Source organism: Talpa occidentalis, unplaced genomic scaffold (assembly GCF_014898055.3).
Source record: "Talpa occidentalis isolate TD23 unplaced genomic scaffold, MPIMG_talOcc4v2.1 talOcc4.12, whole genome shotgun sequence".
In the NCBI taxonomy this organism is placed as follows: domain Eukaryota; kingdom Metazoa; phylum Chordata; class Mammalia; order Eulipotyphla; family Talpidae; genus Talpa; species Talpa occidentalis.
In genome coordinates, this window is record NW_023601212.1 from 80,613,864 (window position 1) to 80,628,262 (window position 14,399).

General features: G+C 55.6%; 1 protein-coding gene and 1 pseudogene across 1 annotated transcript; both read right to left on the reverse strand.

The window, feature by feature from the left end:
- Positions 1–221: 221 nt before the first annotated feature.
- On the reverse strand, positions 222–3,997 carry LOC119241572 (thyroid receptor-interacting protein 6-like; annotated as a pseudogene).
- Positions 3,998–4,255: 258 nt separating this feature from the next.
- On the reverse strand, positions 4,256–13,514 carry LOC119241573 (solute carrier family 12 member 9-like). The gene is given in 15 exon segments (XM_037506926.2): positions 4,256–5,090; positions 5,093–5,545; positions 8,064–8,210; positions 8,422–8,596; positions 8,768–8,960; positions 9,105–9,229; positions 9,416–9,498; positions 9,609–9,766; positions 10,596–10,707; positions 10,847–10,954; positions 11,594–11,902; positions 12,325–12,456; positions 12,864–12,998; positions 13,192–13,414; positions 13,505–13,514. Coding segments are annotated over 14 exon segments (2,742 nt in total). The 5' UTR covers positions 13,373–13,414; positions 13,505–13,514; the 3' UTR covers positions 4,256–4,659.
- Between the last annotated feature and the right edge of the window lie 885 nt (positions 13,515–14,399).

Here is a 14,399-nt window from a genome sequence, read left to right on the forward strand (position 1 = left end):
AAACTCGCAAATCTCCTTCTTATCCCCAGCCAGTGATTTGGTAAGTTGTAGGTTGAGGACCCTACCAAAAGGCAGGATTGGACTTGCCCCAGGCTAAATGCATCCCCACCCCAGGGATGTTCAGTTCCTTATTCAGTGCATTGAGTATGCAGACTTAAGAACAGAAAATGCTGCCTCCCTGGAGCATGCTGCAACCTGCGCCCCATCACTAAAAGAGGAAAGTCTTTACACCAAACTACATTGAAAGTGTGTAGTGGACAAAAACTGGACGAGGACTTAAAATTCTGATCTTGGTTATACCATTTGGAACCCATGCAATCTGGGGAAGTCACTTTGTGGCTAAAAATGCAGACAGTCAACAAGGGTGTGCTGGGCTGCTGTGAGATCAGATGAAACAATAGACTTGAAAGTGTTGGTAAACTCTTGAGGGATTATTATTTCATGATTGGAGGAAAAGAAAACAGCATTTGGTGACAAAATTGTAAAAACAGATGTCAGACAGGGTGGTCAATGACAATGGAGAAGTAGCAGCTGCTCCTAGGAGGACTCAGCAGTCAGTGGTGACAGTGGCTGAGAGCTCCTGGATGCGCCAGGCACTGCAGGCCTTGCACAAGATGTCCCATCCAGCGGGTAACAGCCCTGACACTCACCCTCAGAGGAGAGCAACAGCCCACATTCCTGTTGGGAAGGAAGCAACAGCTTTCCATCAGACACGGATCCCTGGGTTCCTTTTCCCATGTGCTTTACCATAACCCAGCAACCCAAGCCCCAGAAGCACCCCCCCTTGCCCAGGCCTCCTGACCTCACACTTGTAACAGCCAATGTGACCGAAAACTGCGATCCAGAGCAACGATTCTCACAGTTTCCTCCTGGCCTGGCTCAGGCATGATGGCCCCACCACATACTGAGCATCGTGGGGCAAACTTCCTGGGGTGGAAGGGAACCAAGGAGGCTCTCAACCCAAGAGTTGGGTGGAACTAACAGCCAGAGAAGATGGGGTGAAAGAGGGAACAGAAGAGACCAAAAGTATGGTCTTAGACCTCAGGGACAAGAGCAATGTTTCCCAGGGTTGGGGAAACAGAAGCTGTAACTGGGACATGAAGAAGAGGTGAGAGGCCAGATATCCCAAGACAAAAATTGGGGACCCAGCCTGACCTGTGGAAGTCCTCAATGCAGTGGATCTGGCTGGTGGCATCCACTGTGAAGGGGATGCCATCAAGGCCACGATGGCACACCACACAGGTGAAGCAGCCAGGGTGATAGGCCTTCCCATGGCCCGAAGGATCCTATCCAAGATGGGTTGGGAGCATGTGGAGCACTTCTCCAGGGTGGCCTGGAAAGAGAGCATGAAGGTCAGGGCTGGGGCAGCCCATGGCAGGCCTGCAGGTATTCTGCCTGCCCACCTACCTGTTTCTATAACCCCCTACATGTAACCCATGAAAGGAATCCTCAAACAGATCTGAATACAAATCCTAACCTCTCTGAGCTGCTGTTTCCTGCCTCACAGGGGTATTGTGGGAACTGAACATATTCCCTTAACTGTGAAGTAAATGCCCCACATTTGTAAGGGACTGCTGTCCTTAACCTCCAAAGGGCAAGATTTAGCTACTTCATTCCTCCCTTCTTCCTGTCAGTTGTAGTCCCCAGTTCCGAGCCTGTTCTTTGGGGCTTGAACATCTAGTTTCTGTCTCGGAGGGAAGCCAGCTGCCTCCTGCTGCTGACCCCCCTCCCCCGCTCCCAAAGTCCCAAATACTTACCACATAGCAGTTCTCACAATATGCCTTCTTCTCCACAGCATAGAAATGCTGGCCCCGCAACTGGGCCCGGCATGTAGAACACACAAAGCAGCCAACGTGAAAGACACGGTCAAGGGCAACAACCCCAGCCCCATCCCCAACCACATCTTCTCCACAGCCACCACACCGGCCTGAGGACATGGAAAAGAAGGGTCAGTGTGCACAGACCAGGAGCTAGATCCCCTGTCCCTCTAATTCTCCAGCCTCCCCACCCCCAGTGCCCATCAGCTCAGCTCACCAAAGTACTCCCCACTGGGTGGGCAGTTCATGTCCTGCACCAGCTTCTTGGTCAGTCTCTCAAGCTCTTCCTCGGGTGGCTGGTTCAAGGGGGCCTGGGAGGTGGGAATCAGTTACTTAGTCCTGCCTCTACCTCCCAATGCTGTCAAAATCCCTGAGAGTGACCAGGCAATTCCACCCAGAAAGCTCATCCAGAAAAAAACTCATACCAGAGGCCAGGGCATGTGTGAGCGGCTGGTATGCCTCCTAACCCCTCAACCCCCCAACCACCACCCAGCACCACCCCCAGGTCCTGTATCTCCGAACTACCCCACAACCCTGAGGGATCCCCCCATCCCACCCAATCGGTGCCCAGTTGTCTGCAAGGATCCCAAATCCCAGTACCCAGGACTCACCTGGGGCCCATACCCTCCACCTCTTCCTCCTCTGCAGGGCCAGGGACCCTAGCAGCCTCCTCTTTACTCCCTGGCCCTGACTCACGGTGGTTCCTATAACCAGACCCCCAGATTTCACCTCGGCCGGGAGAGGGAAATGAGGGCTCAGGAGCGGCCCGGAGGCCTGAGAGGTCCCCCGCCTGGGGGGTCCACAGCCTCTCACTGGCTGTGCCACCTTCACTTGCACAGGGAAGGCAGGGCCGGCGGGGGTGGTGGCTGTAGTATAGGAGGCCGGAGTCGGGCCCCCATAGGGAGACACTGGGAGTGATGGGGGAGGCACACCCCCTCCATTCAGCTTCAGGGAGCCTGAGCCGGTGCTGTAGGCGGGGAGATGAGGGGCCTCATAAGCCTAGAGAGAGATACCAGAAGACATGAGCAGGGCCCATTCCAGGACACACCGGTGGAATCCCCCCCTCCTTATGTGTGGCCCCCAGATTTATTACAAGGTCTTGCCCCCGCCCCCCTGCAGCTGGCAACCTAGTAAACTCTAGTGGCCCTGCTTCTTCCATGGGGGGAAGGGGTGAGTGGTCAAGGGGAGGTGGGGTAGATTGCTCTGAGAATCTAGAGATGGGATCAGACTGGTAGGGAGGAGGAGTGGGCAGGGGACAAGGAGCAGGGAGGGACAGGAGCCTGCCAGGAAGTCTCCCTGCCGCTCCGACCGCCTTGGGGCTTGGCCACGACCCCCATCCATCTCAGCCAGCATGCTGGTCAAAGAATCTATCTCAGCATCCAGGCTTCCTGGGCGCAAGGCCCCCCTGTCTGGGGGAAACCCCTGGGAACAGAGGAAAAAAAAGGAGAATGCAAATCACAGGTTCTCCTCTCCTACCCTGGTGTCCCCACACCCTCACCCACCCATCTCACCTGTGAGCGCTGGGGTGCTCCATGGCACCCCATCCAGGCCAGCCCCCGATCCTCTGGTCCCCCCAGGACCGGGTAACACTGCTCAGATGGGAGGGGGCAGAAGTTGGCCCTGGGGTGGGGCTGCAGCGCTGAGGTGAGGGGAGAAACAGTAAAGGTGGGATGGGGAGGGATAGGAGGGTGACATTTGTGGAAGCCGCACTCCTGGGTCACACTATTCTCTTCCCCCCTGCACCTGGGGTCGGAGAATGGGGCTGGACGCGGGGAGGGCAGGTCCCAGGCCAGCCTGGGGGAAGCGGGAGCAAGAAGCAAGATTCGGGGTGGAAGGGAGCCGGGGGGGAGCAGAGGTGAGTGCCGGGCAGCCGTGGGCCCCTCCGAGCACGGGTCCACCTTACCTGCACCGTGGGCTGGTGGCGGCCCGGGCGCACCTCGGGGGAGCGCTCTCCCGTGAGGAGCTCTGGCGTGCTCCGGCTGCTTCGGAGGGAGCCAGGTGGGTCCCGACATTGCCTGGAACGGGGGGGCTCCAGACAGCAGTCAGGGCCCCAAGGAGCCCCGGGCCTCCGGCCTGGACCACTGCTTCCGTCCCACACTTCTGTTAGGACTCCGGGAAAGAAACTTTTTCTGGCTTTTTTCCTTCTTCCTCCCCAATTTTTGGGACGGCCACGCCCCCGGTGACGTCACCGCATTCCGGGGGGAGGGTCACGTGGCCCCCTAGGCCCTAAACTGCCGTCCCTCCCCTAGTCGGCCCCCTCCAGCCCAGCGGGAATCGCTCCCCGCCCCAACCCCGCGCGCCGGGCTGCGGGCCGCCTGTTGCCGCGTTCCCCTCCCGCCCCGTCGTGGCCACCCCGCGCCGGGATGCTCCGAGCCACTCTCCCACGAACCCCCCAACAAGCAAATCTCTCCCGCTCCCCGTCAGAACTCCCCTGCAGCAGTGCGAGGCCAGCCTGTAGTGTTTTGGTCTTTTATTCACGTTCAGCAGTTAGAAAAATAAAACAAAAATGTCACAACCTCAGAGATTAGCAAGTCTGTTGGGGAAGGGGAGACTGAGGTAGCCTAGTCACAAGCGGAGACCCAGCCCCCTTCAAGGCACCGGTGAAGAGAGGGAGGCCGAGGGGGAGGAAGGTTGCTGACTCCCACACCCCCATATTATTGCACCCAGGGCCCTCTCCCAAGGGCTGACATGCCAGAGACAGGATCCTGATACCTCCGCTGGGCTCCAGTCCCATGTGAGGTCAGGGCCGGGTGGGCTGGCAGGAGACAGCCCTTCCCTTCATCTGCTAAGCAAGGTGGGCAGTGGGACCTGGTGGCTCTCCCCACACTACTGGAATGGGGCATCAGATATCAGTGCAAGTGACCGGGGTGACACCATGAATGAGCAGCGTGGGGCCCAGATCCTGGGTCAGAATCTCCAGCAGCGCTAGGTACTGGGGGTAACGAGCAGGATCCGCAGGAGGTCGAGGAAGGTACAGGAAGGTGAGAGCAGTGGCTGGCCCCTCCTGGCCATCCCCACCCTCAGACCCACCAGGCTTTCCTCCTCTACCGCGCCCCTGCTGGGCCCGGACCAGTGCGTTGGCGCTGCATGCCAGGGCCTCTGCCTCAGTGTCTCCCAGCCTGCCATTCACAAAGTCCCCTTCCTCCTCCTCAGGCCCTGTGGTCCCAGCCCCCTCACCCCATAGCACCTCCTGCACCTCAGCCCGGATCCTCAGCTGGCTCAGCAGTGCCCGAAGTCGCCCTTCGGCCGCCCCAGGAGCCTCCTGAGGCCCAAGCATAAGAAGATCCGGAGCCTGGCACTATGCCAGGCAGGCACCATGCCCAATATGGTTGCCATCTGCAGCAGGAAGAGGCCACAGACATCCACATAGCCAGGCCCACCCCGTGGCCGCAGCAGGTTGAGGGGCCACACATCTACATGATGTGGCTGAGAGGTGCCCCCTGACCCACGGCTTAATCGTTCAGGGGGCAGAGCCCCACAGGCCCGGGCCAGAACCACATTCTTGTTCATCTTGAGAGCATCTGCCACTGTGGCCACGTAGTCCTGAGGGCTGAGAGCCCGGGGGCTCCCAGGAGCCCGTGGTGGGGGAAACAGGGTGCTGAGGGCTGGGGACCCGCCTTCCCGGGTGCCATCTTCAGGCTCTGAGAAAGCTGGGTCTGTCAGGAAGTGGTCCTGAGGGACAGCATCATCGTAGAAACCTAGGACCAATGTGTTGGGCTTCATGCCACCTGGGGGCAGAGAGGAGGAAGCAGGAAGGAACAAACAGGAATCAGACTCACAGACTGAGTTTACGCCGCCATGCTCACACACACCCACATGAGCACGCTGACAGCGACATGTGTCAGCCATCAGGTATGACGTTCCCACTGTGCCTGGGCTCTTAAGACAACATTATGCACATTTACATAATGACTTAGTTTTCCCAAACACTTTCACATGCATTTATTTGATTTGTCTCTATGACTAACTCTTCTACTTAAATAAGGCAAAGCTCGTCTTAGCATTCTTTTAACTAATGAGCACTTCCAGTCCATGGCAATCTTCTAACAGCACCCCTTTTTCATGATGGGAGACAACTCTGACTCTACTGGGTACACCAGACCCTCTGAGTCTAGCTCATAGTCTCAGTCCCTAGGGAAACAGCACCTAGTCCTTGCTGGAGGAGGATGAGAAGTCACAGCTGGGGCTGCACAATCTCTTTCTGATACTGTAAAGTCTGAATGACCTGAGAATGCATGGTCCCCAAGGAGAGACAGCTAACTAACATCCATGTAATAAGTGGTGGGGGAGGTCACCTCCCGTAGAAAGCACTTCATGCTTAACTCATTACATTCCAAAGCAACTATGAGGTAAGGACTGTTTGTTCTCCCCCTTTTACTGATAAGGAACCCCAGTGAGGCACAATGCAATGAAGTCATTTGCCCCAAGGCTCATGGCTGGTAGATATGAGGGCTAATGGGTGATCCCAATTCACCCAGCACCAGAGCCCATTCTCTGAGCCTCTAAGCTGGTGTGGGGGCCAACCACCGCCCCAGGTCCTTTCCCACAGCTCCTGCCTATTTTTTTTTTTAAGATTTATTTATTTATGCATACAAGAACTGGGGTACAGGCCAGAACTGGCGGGGGTGAGAGGATTCACCAGTGACAGAGTAGGGGGCAGAACAGGCAGACTGATTGAAATACACTGCTGAGGGGAGCAGCAGGTGAGACAGGAGAGGGCTGCTGCGCCATGTGGGTAGCTACCTGGCAGGCCAGGGATCAAACTCGTGCTGCAGAGGCTGCGGATTGCTTCACAGTGCTGTGCTTAACCTCTTGCGCCACCAGGGAGGCCCGAGTTCCTGCGTGTTAATATTGAGCCACCAATATAGAATCAGGTAACCCCCGCCCACCTTTAACAGGGCTGAGTTTACAAGAAGACCTGAGACCTCTTCTAAGACACTGCCAATAAATCAAGTACTAACTGACAGAAGAATGTACTGTTAAGAAGGAATCCTTCCCCTTTATTTGGGATAATTTCCACAGGTTGAATTCTGTGAAACTAGCACTCCCTTGGCACAGGATTACCCATAAAAGGTGGGCTGAGAAAGCAGAGCCCCTGGCTCTGTGTCAGGATGCCTGACACCAATGACAACAAAATACCTCAGACACCTCTGCAGGTGTGAACTTGAGCTGATCTTGCAAATTAAACTAGTCACACCACCTGCAGAGCAATTTCCAGGGTTCTGATTTACACCAAACAGGGCAATGTTCAACACTGCTGGACTTTAGTCAGGTTCTAAGTGAAGGAAGCACATTCGAGAGGAGAGAGATGCAAGTTCAGGGGTAAAGAAGTGGCTGGGCATGGATTTGGAGGAAGCTGGGGACACAAGGCAGACGCCTCAGCATTAAGACAGTCACAGCTCTGGGAATCTTCTGTTTCATTCGAAAGCATCAAGGCTCCCACTATTCCTCAGCATCCTCTGTGGCCACTGGGGCCACAGTACACCACTCTTACCTCCCACCCCTTCTAAGGCTCAGCTGAGATACCATCTCAACACAGAATCTCTGGTGGCCACATCAGTGCATAGCGGTTTTCCTCCCGCTGAACTCAGAGGGAGGAAACTCAGAGGGATTAGAAACCATCTGTCCTAGGGGCCTCCCTAGCGGTGCAGGGGTTAGAATCTCAGTGTTGTCAAGCTATCCACACTCACTGCAGCACGAGTTCCTTGCCCGGCCAGGGAGCTACCTACATGGCACAGCAGACCTCTCCTGTCTTGCCCACTGCTCCCCTCATCAGTGTATTTCAGTAGATCAGCCTATTCTGCCCCCCATTCTGTCTCTGGTGAATCCTCTCACCCCCCACCCTGTAGCTCTGGCCTGTACCCCAGTTCTTGTATGTATAGATAAATAAATCTTTTTAAAAAATACAAAAAAAAGACACTATCTGTCCTAGGTTTGATGGAATGGAGTAACCCCCCCAGTGTCAAAATAATTGTCTCCAGATATGCAACATGCTTTTCTGAGCCTGTGTCCTAACTCTGAATTCAAAAGGAAAAAAAAAACAATGTAACCCCATCTCTAGTCCTTAATATGCTCTCCCCTGACACCGTATCATACACTGCAATCTTTGAGCACTGAGTCTTATCTGCACTTGACTGTGAGTTCCTTTTAGAGTCTGAGATATGTGGTTTACTCTCTAGGAGAGGGGAGCATAGGTTGAAAGGGGCCACAGAGAAGGCTGAGGGGATTCAAAAAGGATCAGCTCACCAAGACCTGAGATCCGCAGCAGATGCTGAGCCCCCTGGCGCACGGAGGGCGAGAGGGTGAGGTCCACAAAGGCCTTTACCTGGGCCCGGTCCACCAGACTCAGCCATGCCCCATACTGTGGCTGCACGGGGTCTGAGGGCAGGCAGTCTGTAGAGGAGGTAGGGAAAAAAGGCAGCAAATGTGGGCCAAACTCACACTTTCTTCCAGAACCCAAATCTCAAAGGGACAGAAAGAAGGTCTGGCCAGGGCAGTGGCTGCCTACGAGGGTCACTGGAAAGAAGCATGAGGTCTCTGGGACCCAAAGAACAGAGGTGGCTGAGACTGAGGAAGAGGGAAGCTGGGGGTGAGAGCAGCTCACCAAGGTCTCCGAGAGTGACATGGCCCAGCACATAGAGCCCCCCCTTCTTGAGCTGGTTGGCCAACCGCAGCAGAGGCAGTGCACCCCGGGGGTTCCCCACCAGGAGCAGCAACTGGGGCCTCCAGAACTTCACATGATCCTTCCGGACGTCCAGCCGGAGCAGGTATTTACGCACCTGGAGACAGATGGGAGATGGAGGGGAGGAAGGGGTGGAGTGGGCGGTCCCCATCCAACACCCCTGGAATAGGAACACCTACTCCAGCAGAGGGAAGGGGAAGCTATCTTGACGGATGGGAGTTCCCAAGCTGCCTCCTCCCCTCCCTGCCCTCATCCAAGCTCCTCTGACCTGATGGAAAAGCAAGGCCTGGCTGACATAGCCCCAGCTGCTAGGGCCTCCTCGAGCTGTGAGCAGGGCAGAAAGCAGGCCCATGAGAAGCAGGGAGCCGCCGGCGGCGCCAGGGCTGATGAGAAACATCATGAGCAGGCAGGAGGCCACCCCCAGCAAGCAGGTGTGCCAGGAGAACAGGCTAAAGGTGGGGCTGGGGTGGATGGAGAGAAGGAAGGAAACTCAGGGCCTGCCCAACACCACGCCATGCCACTCCCATTCCCAGCCTCACCCCCTTCGGCCCGAGTCTTTCCATTCCTCCCTCTCTTTCCCTGGGGATGCAGGCATCTTCTCTCACCGGAAATTGGGGGCCGAGGCCCACTCCAAACTCAAGCAAGACAGGTCCACTGCAGCATAGGCCACCAAGTAGAAGACGGTGACTACAGCAGCCAGTGTGTTCAGCTTCCCCACCAGGAGCACCAACTGGACAAGGACCAGGAGGCTGGGCGTTGGTCCATCCCCACCCCCCACCAAACAGTACAGCATCCTGCCTTTCCAGTCACACCTCCCAGACCGTGCGTAAGGCCCGCCCCCAATCCTGGTTACACTCATAGGACCAGGGGACCTGGAGGGCCTTGGGGTAAGGGCAACTTGCAAAAGAATACTTACCTGCACTAGAGCCCAAGAATAGAGCACAGCTCCCCAGGGGTTCCCACCTCGGGACACAACTTTGGCTGGCGCCAAGATTATTCCTGTGCAAACAGAAATGAGACAGACACATTGGCCTGGGCCAAGTGGGGACAGAGGGAACCAGACATGGTGGGCACACCTGAAGCCGGGCAAGGAGGAGGGCAGAGCGCACCAAAGAGGTCATCCTGGGCCAGGGCATGGAGGATGCGGGAGGCGCCGATGAGGGAGCTCATGGAGGCTGACAGTGAAGTGGCATAGATCCCAATCAGCACCAGGGGGGGCCACAGGTTGATGGAGCGAAAGAACCCATAGTCCTCCTGCAACAAGGTTCTAGAGGGAGAGGAATGAAGACACCTATAAAAGTGTGCCGCCACCCTGGGTCTTTGCAAGAACACATCTCTGTGTGAGGTTAAAAACTGGGTATTCTCGGGGGCACAACCAGTTAAGACGCAACCTATGAAGCTGTCCGCAGCCTCTGCAGCACAAGTTCGATCCCCCTGGCCGGCCAGGGAGCAACCCACATGGCGCAGCAGACCTCTCCTGACTCGCCCACTGCTCCTCTCAGCAGTGTACTTCGGTCAATCTGCCTGTTCTGTTCCCTACTCTGTCTCTGGTGAATCCTCTCCCCCCACACGCACACCTCTGGCCCGTATCCCAGTTCTTGTATGCATAAATAAATAAATCTTTAAAAAAATTAAAAAAAAAACACAAAAAAACTGGGTATTCTCAACTGACCTCAGCCCAAGTCTCAGGGACCACAGTAAAAGATCAATCACTATCACTGAGCTGCTCTGGATTCAATTACCTAGTGGCCACCCCCAATGATATATTCAAAAGACCCAACCAGTTATGGAAATACAAGTTGACTAGAAAGCCACTCCCTCCCACCCCATTCGCAAACCAAATGCCTCCAAATGTACCAGGCACATGACAAATGCTGGCTTCTAGCTGCCTCTCACCATTAGCCAACCTTCCCCATCAGAGGCAGCAGCTCTATCTCTTCCCCAATGGGAGAAACAGTTCCCATTTTCTCTGCACCCCAAAACTTGAGTAACTGTTCCCCAACCTGTGCTTCCTTTGGCCATCCAAGTATACCAATCTTGTTCCAGACACCCCACTCCACCCCCTCTAAGGCCAGGTTCACCCCTTCCCCAGGCACCTGTCACAGGTGAAGCTGGAGAGGAAGAAAAGCAAGGTGTAGATGAAGAAGGTATAGGCAACTGCGATGATAGTACCCAGAGGAATTGCCCGGCTGGGGTCCTTCAGCTCCCCTGGAAGGAGAGGAGCAGAGACAGAGGTCAGCCCTCCATCATGCCCTACATCCAGATCCAACAGCACCCCTGTAGTGGCACAGGGAGGGTGGTAGCCCCGCACACCCGGATGATGAAGACAGCAGGCAGGGGCTCTCACCTGACATGTTGGCCCCGGCCATGATGCCCGTGCAGCCATTAAAAAGGACAGCAAAGACCTTGGCGAAGGTCATCATGGTCCCCGTGGTGTAGTCCTTGGCATATAAGGCTGAGGAGGGACCATTTCCAGGGAGGAAAGGATGTAAGCATCCCTCCTAGAGATCCAGGTATTTTGACCCTACCACCCTTTCCTCACATCCCACAGCCCTTGCTTCCCCTACCATTATCACTAAGACCCCAGCTCTGACCCCATCTCTGACCTTGGCCCAGCAGTCCTCATTCCCTGCTTCCCCCATCCTCCTCGGGTCCTTCCTCCAGGCCTTCCTCCATGATTTTTTCGCGGACACCCTCTCTCACACTCCCATCCAACTCCCCAACTCACCTCCAGTCACCTCCAGCTCCACATGCTCTAGCCCTCCCCAGCCTAAGCTCAGGACACCCCCTTTAGATTCTTATCTGCTCGAATCACACTAGGTCTATGTAATTGTTTCCTGATGTACATATTATCTCTCCAGATAAATAAGTTCCTCTGAGATAGGGACTATCTTGTGGTCCCTCTCCTCACAGGGCCAAACACTTGGCAGCCAGCACACCAGATGGATTGTAATCAAACTGCTCTGGTCTGAGGGCCGGACCTCCTGCCCCTGATGCTCTGTGACATCTGCTGCTGTGCGGGGATTCTAAAGGCCCAAACCCCACATGTGCCCACCCCTCGCCCCAAGAACCCTGGCCCTCTGTGCCAGCTCACCACCTAAGTTGTCCTTCAGGGTGCTGCTGTTGAAACCAGTGAAATGGCCAACCTGGGGTGGCAGGGAGGAGCCATTGGAGCCCGTCCGAGAGGGCAAGATGATGTCCCTGGGGCCCACAGCCACAAAGCTGACCAGCACAGAGGCCAGGGAACCAGAAACCAGGAGGAATGTGAGGAAGGCAGCTCGGGCATAGAGGCCAGCCCCTAGTGTGCAGACCCCGCCCACGAGGCCCAGCAGCAGGGAGCCATAGAGCAGACTCCAGCCATAACCCTGGGGCAGGACCCGGAAACTACTGGAACTTGTGGCATCTGCAGAAAGGAGGGAACAGTGTTAGAAGGTCAGGCTCTGAGGATGGACCTGACCCCAACAATGACTCAGAGCAGAACCAGACCTTCTCTTCAGCTCATCTGTCCTCAGAGAAGCCATCTTCCCAGCTCTCCCCATTCAACTGTACCCCACATCCCTGCCCTTCCTGGGGGTTACTACCAATCTTGCTGTCAATTTTAGGGGTATTAACTTGGCCAACCCAACTAGAAGGTAAGCTCCCCCTGGGCCAGGACAAGTTCCTGGACACCTACACGTGGCTGGGCAAACAGGAGAAGTTCAAGAAAGCCAATTTAATGGATCACTTTGTTCCTCTCCTGGAGAGGGTTTCTCTCCCACCTGGTCTCAGAAGCCCAGATAGTGCACAAACCCACAGAGCTGCCCGACCAGGGCGGGGAGCACAGACCAGCCCCGAAGTCATCCAGCACGGCTTCCACCAGTCCCAGCAGGGAGACAGCACAGCCACAGACGTTAGCCAAGTAGAACATGAGGCCAATGCTGCCCCCAACCTCAGGCCCAAGGGTCCGGCTGATCATGACTAAAAGTGGAAGCAGAAGGTGAGCGTTAAGGGAAAAGAAAGTGAAATGGAGTATGAGGAAGGGCCCCCTCTGTCTTTCTACAGACACCAGGACTGTTTCCAGAAGCAGTGTGTGTCCCCTCCAAGCATCCCCAAGTTGTGTGACTTTGTACAAGTCACTACTGTTCTTGAACTCTAGTTCCTCCTCTGAAAAATGACTACTACCTAATGGAAAAGACTTTTAGAAGAACCAAAATGGCAGAGGGGAAGACCTGGTAGATTGGAAAGTGGCTAACATGCCTTTGGAGCATTCATTAGAACTGGCTTCCCTCTGGCCCTTCCCCCCAGGGGATAGACAGAAGGGGCCCCACCTCATCCCTATGAAACCAGGAGAACCCAGACCCCAGTCCATCCAGTTTGAAGGATACAGTAGGCTCCACCGCCTCGCACAGCTCCATTGGTGGCGATAGCACAGACAGACAGGACGGTAAGCGCCAGGATGAAGTAGGCTACCAGGAGCATGGCCAAAGCCTGCAGCAGTCCAGCATGGCCCACCACGAACCCTGGGACAGAAGAGGCTAAGCAAGTCACAGAGTGGTTCACACTCCCACTCCCTGGTGGAAAGTTATGGAAGGGCAGAGCTGAACACAAGGCCACAGTAAGCCCCTTCACCAAGCGCTTCACCCACTCACTTCACCCAGTTCCTGTTTCCTCCCACCGCACCTCTGGGTAAGTTCCACCCCTACCCCAACTCACCAATTCGCATGAAGACAACTATACTGAACATGGACAGGACTGTGGGCACCACCACACCCAGGAAAGTAGAGAGCTTCCGGGCAGGTGCCCCTCCAGAAACCCCGGCCCCATTGGCAGAGAAGGCAACTCCCTCCTCCCCCAGGAGCCGGTAGGCCAGCAGAGGAGAGTTCTCACTGGCCATGGCCAAGAGCAGACAGAGGAAGCCACCAGTGGGTTCCGAGGCCTGCAAAAAGAGATTATGCTTGAATGGAAAGCAGCTCCACAGAGCCCCCCAAAACACACAGAAACCTCCCCAACAAGGAAACACACTCACCTGCAACTCAAAGAGTTAGTGGGGGTAGGGGAATACTGTCCAGATCACTGCCCCAACAATGACACGCTCCAAACCCCTCAGCATTTGAGTAGCAAGGTCCTTTCCAACTACTGGGGGCCACACCTTCCCCTCCCACCCCCATATCCCCGAGATGGCAGTGGTTCCAGTAAGAGGCAAAGATCCTCTCCCTACTTAAATAGTAGTACAAGAGGAAGGGAAATCTCACCTCCCTGAAAGGGAAGTGAGTTAAGGGCAGAAAGAGGGCCTCCCTGGTGGCGCAGCGGTTGGGTGCTGGGTTGCGAAGCTGCCCGCAGCCTCTGAGGCACCGGTTCGATCCCCGGCTGCTCCCTGGCCATTGGAGGAGGGTCCCACATGGTGCGCAGACCTCTCCTGCCACCTGCTGCTCCCCTCAGCAGTGTACTTCGGTCCTTCTGCCTGCTCTGCTCCCCGCTCTGGCTCTGGTGAGTTCTCTCACCCTCCTGTGCTTCTGACTGTACCCAGTGCTTGTATGTATAAACAAACAAACAAATAAATGAACAAATCTTTAAAAAAAAAAAAAAAAAAAAAGAGCAGAAAGAGCTCCTCTGGACTCCTAAGCTGGACCCCCACCCTCCCCCATGCAATCACCTCTCACAGGCAGTGAGACACTTCCAAATCTTCCAAAGTTCCCCCTCAGCCAATCTTCCCCCTCAGTACATCTCAAGCCCTCTAGTCCTCTCCTTGGCCTCTCTCGCCCACACGGCCCCAAAACTCTACCAACCCAAATATACCCCTTGATGACCAAAACAAAAACACAGGCGGGCAACACAAACTGGGTGCTCCTCCCCCCACCGGTTCCTGCCCACTTTCTCCCGGGGCGGGTTGGAGGGGCCTCAGATCCCCATCTCGCCGGCCA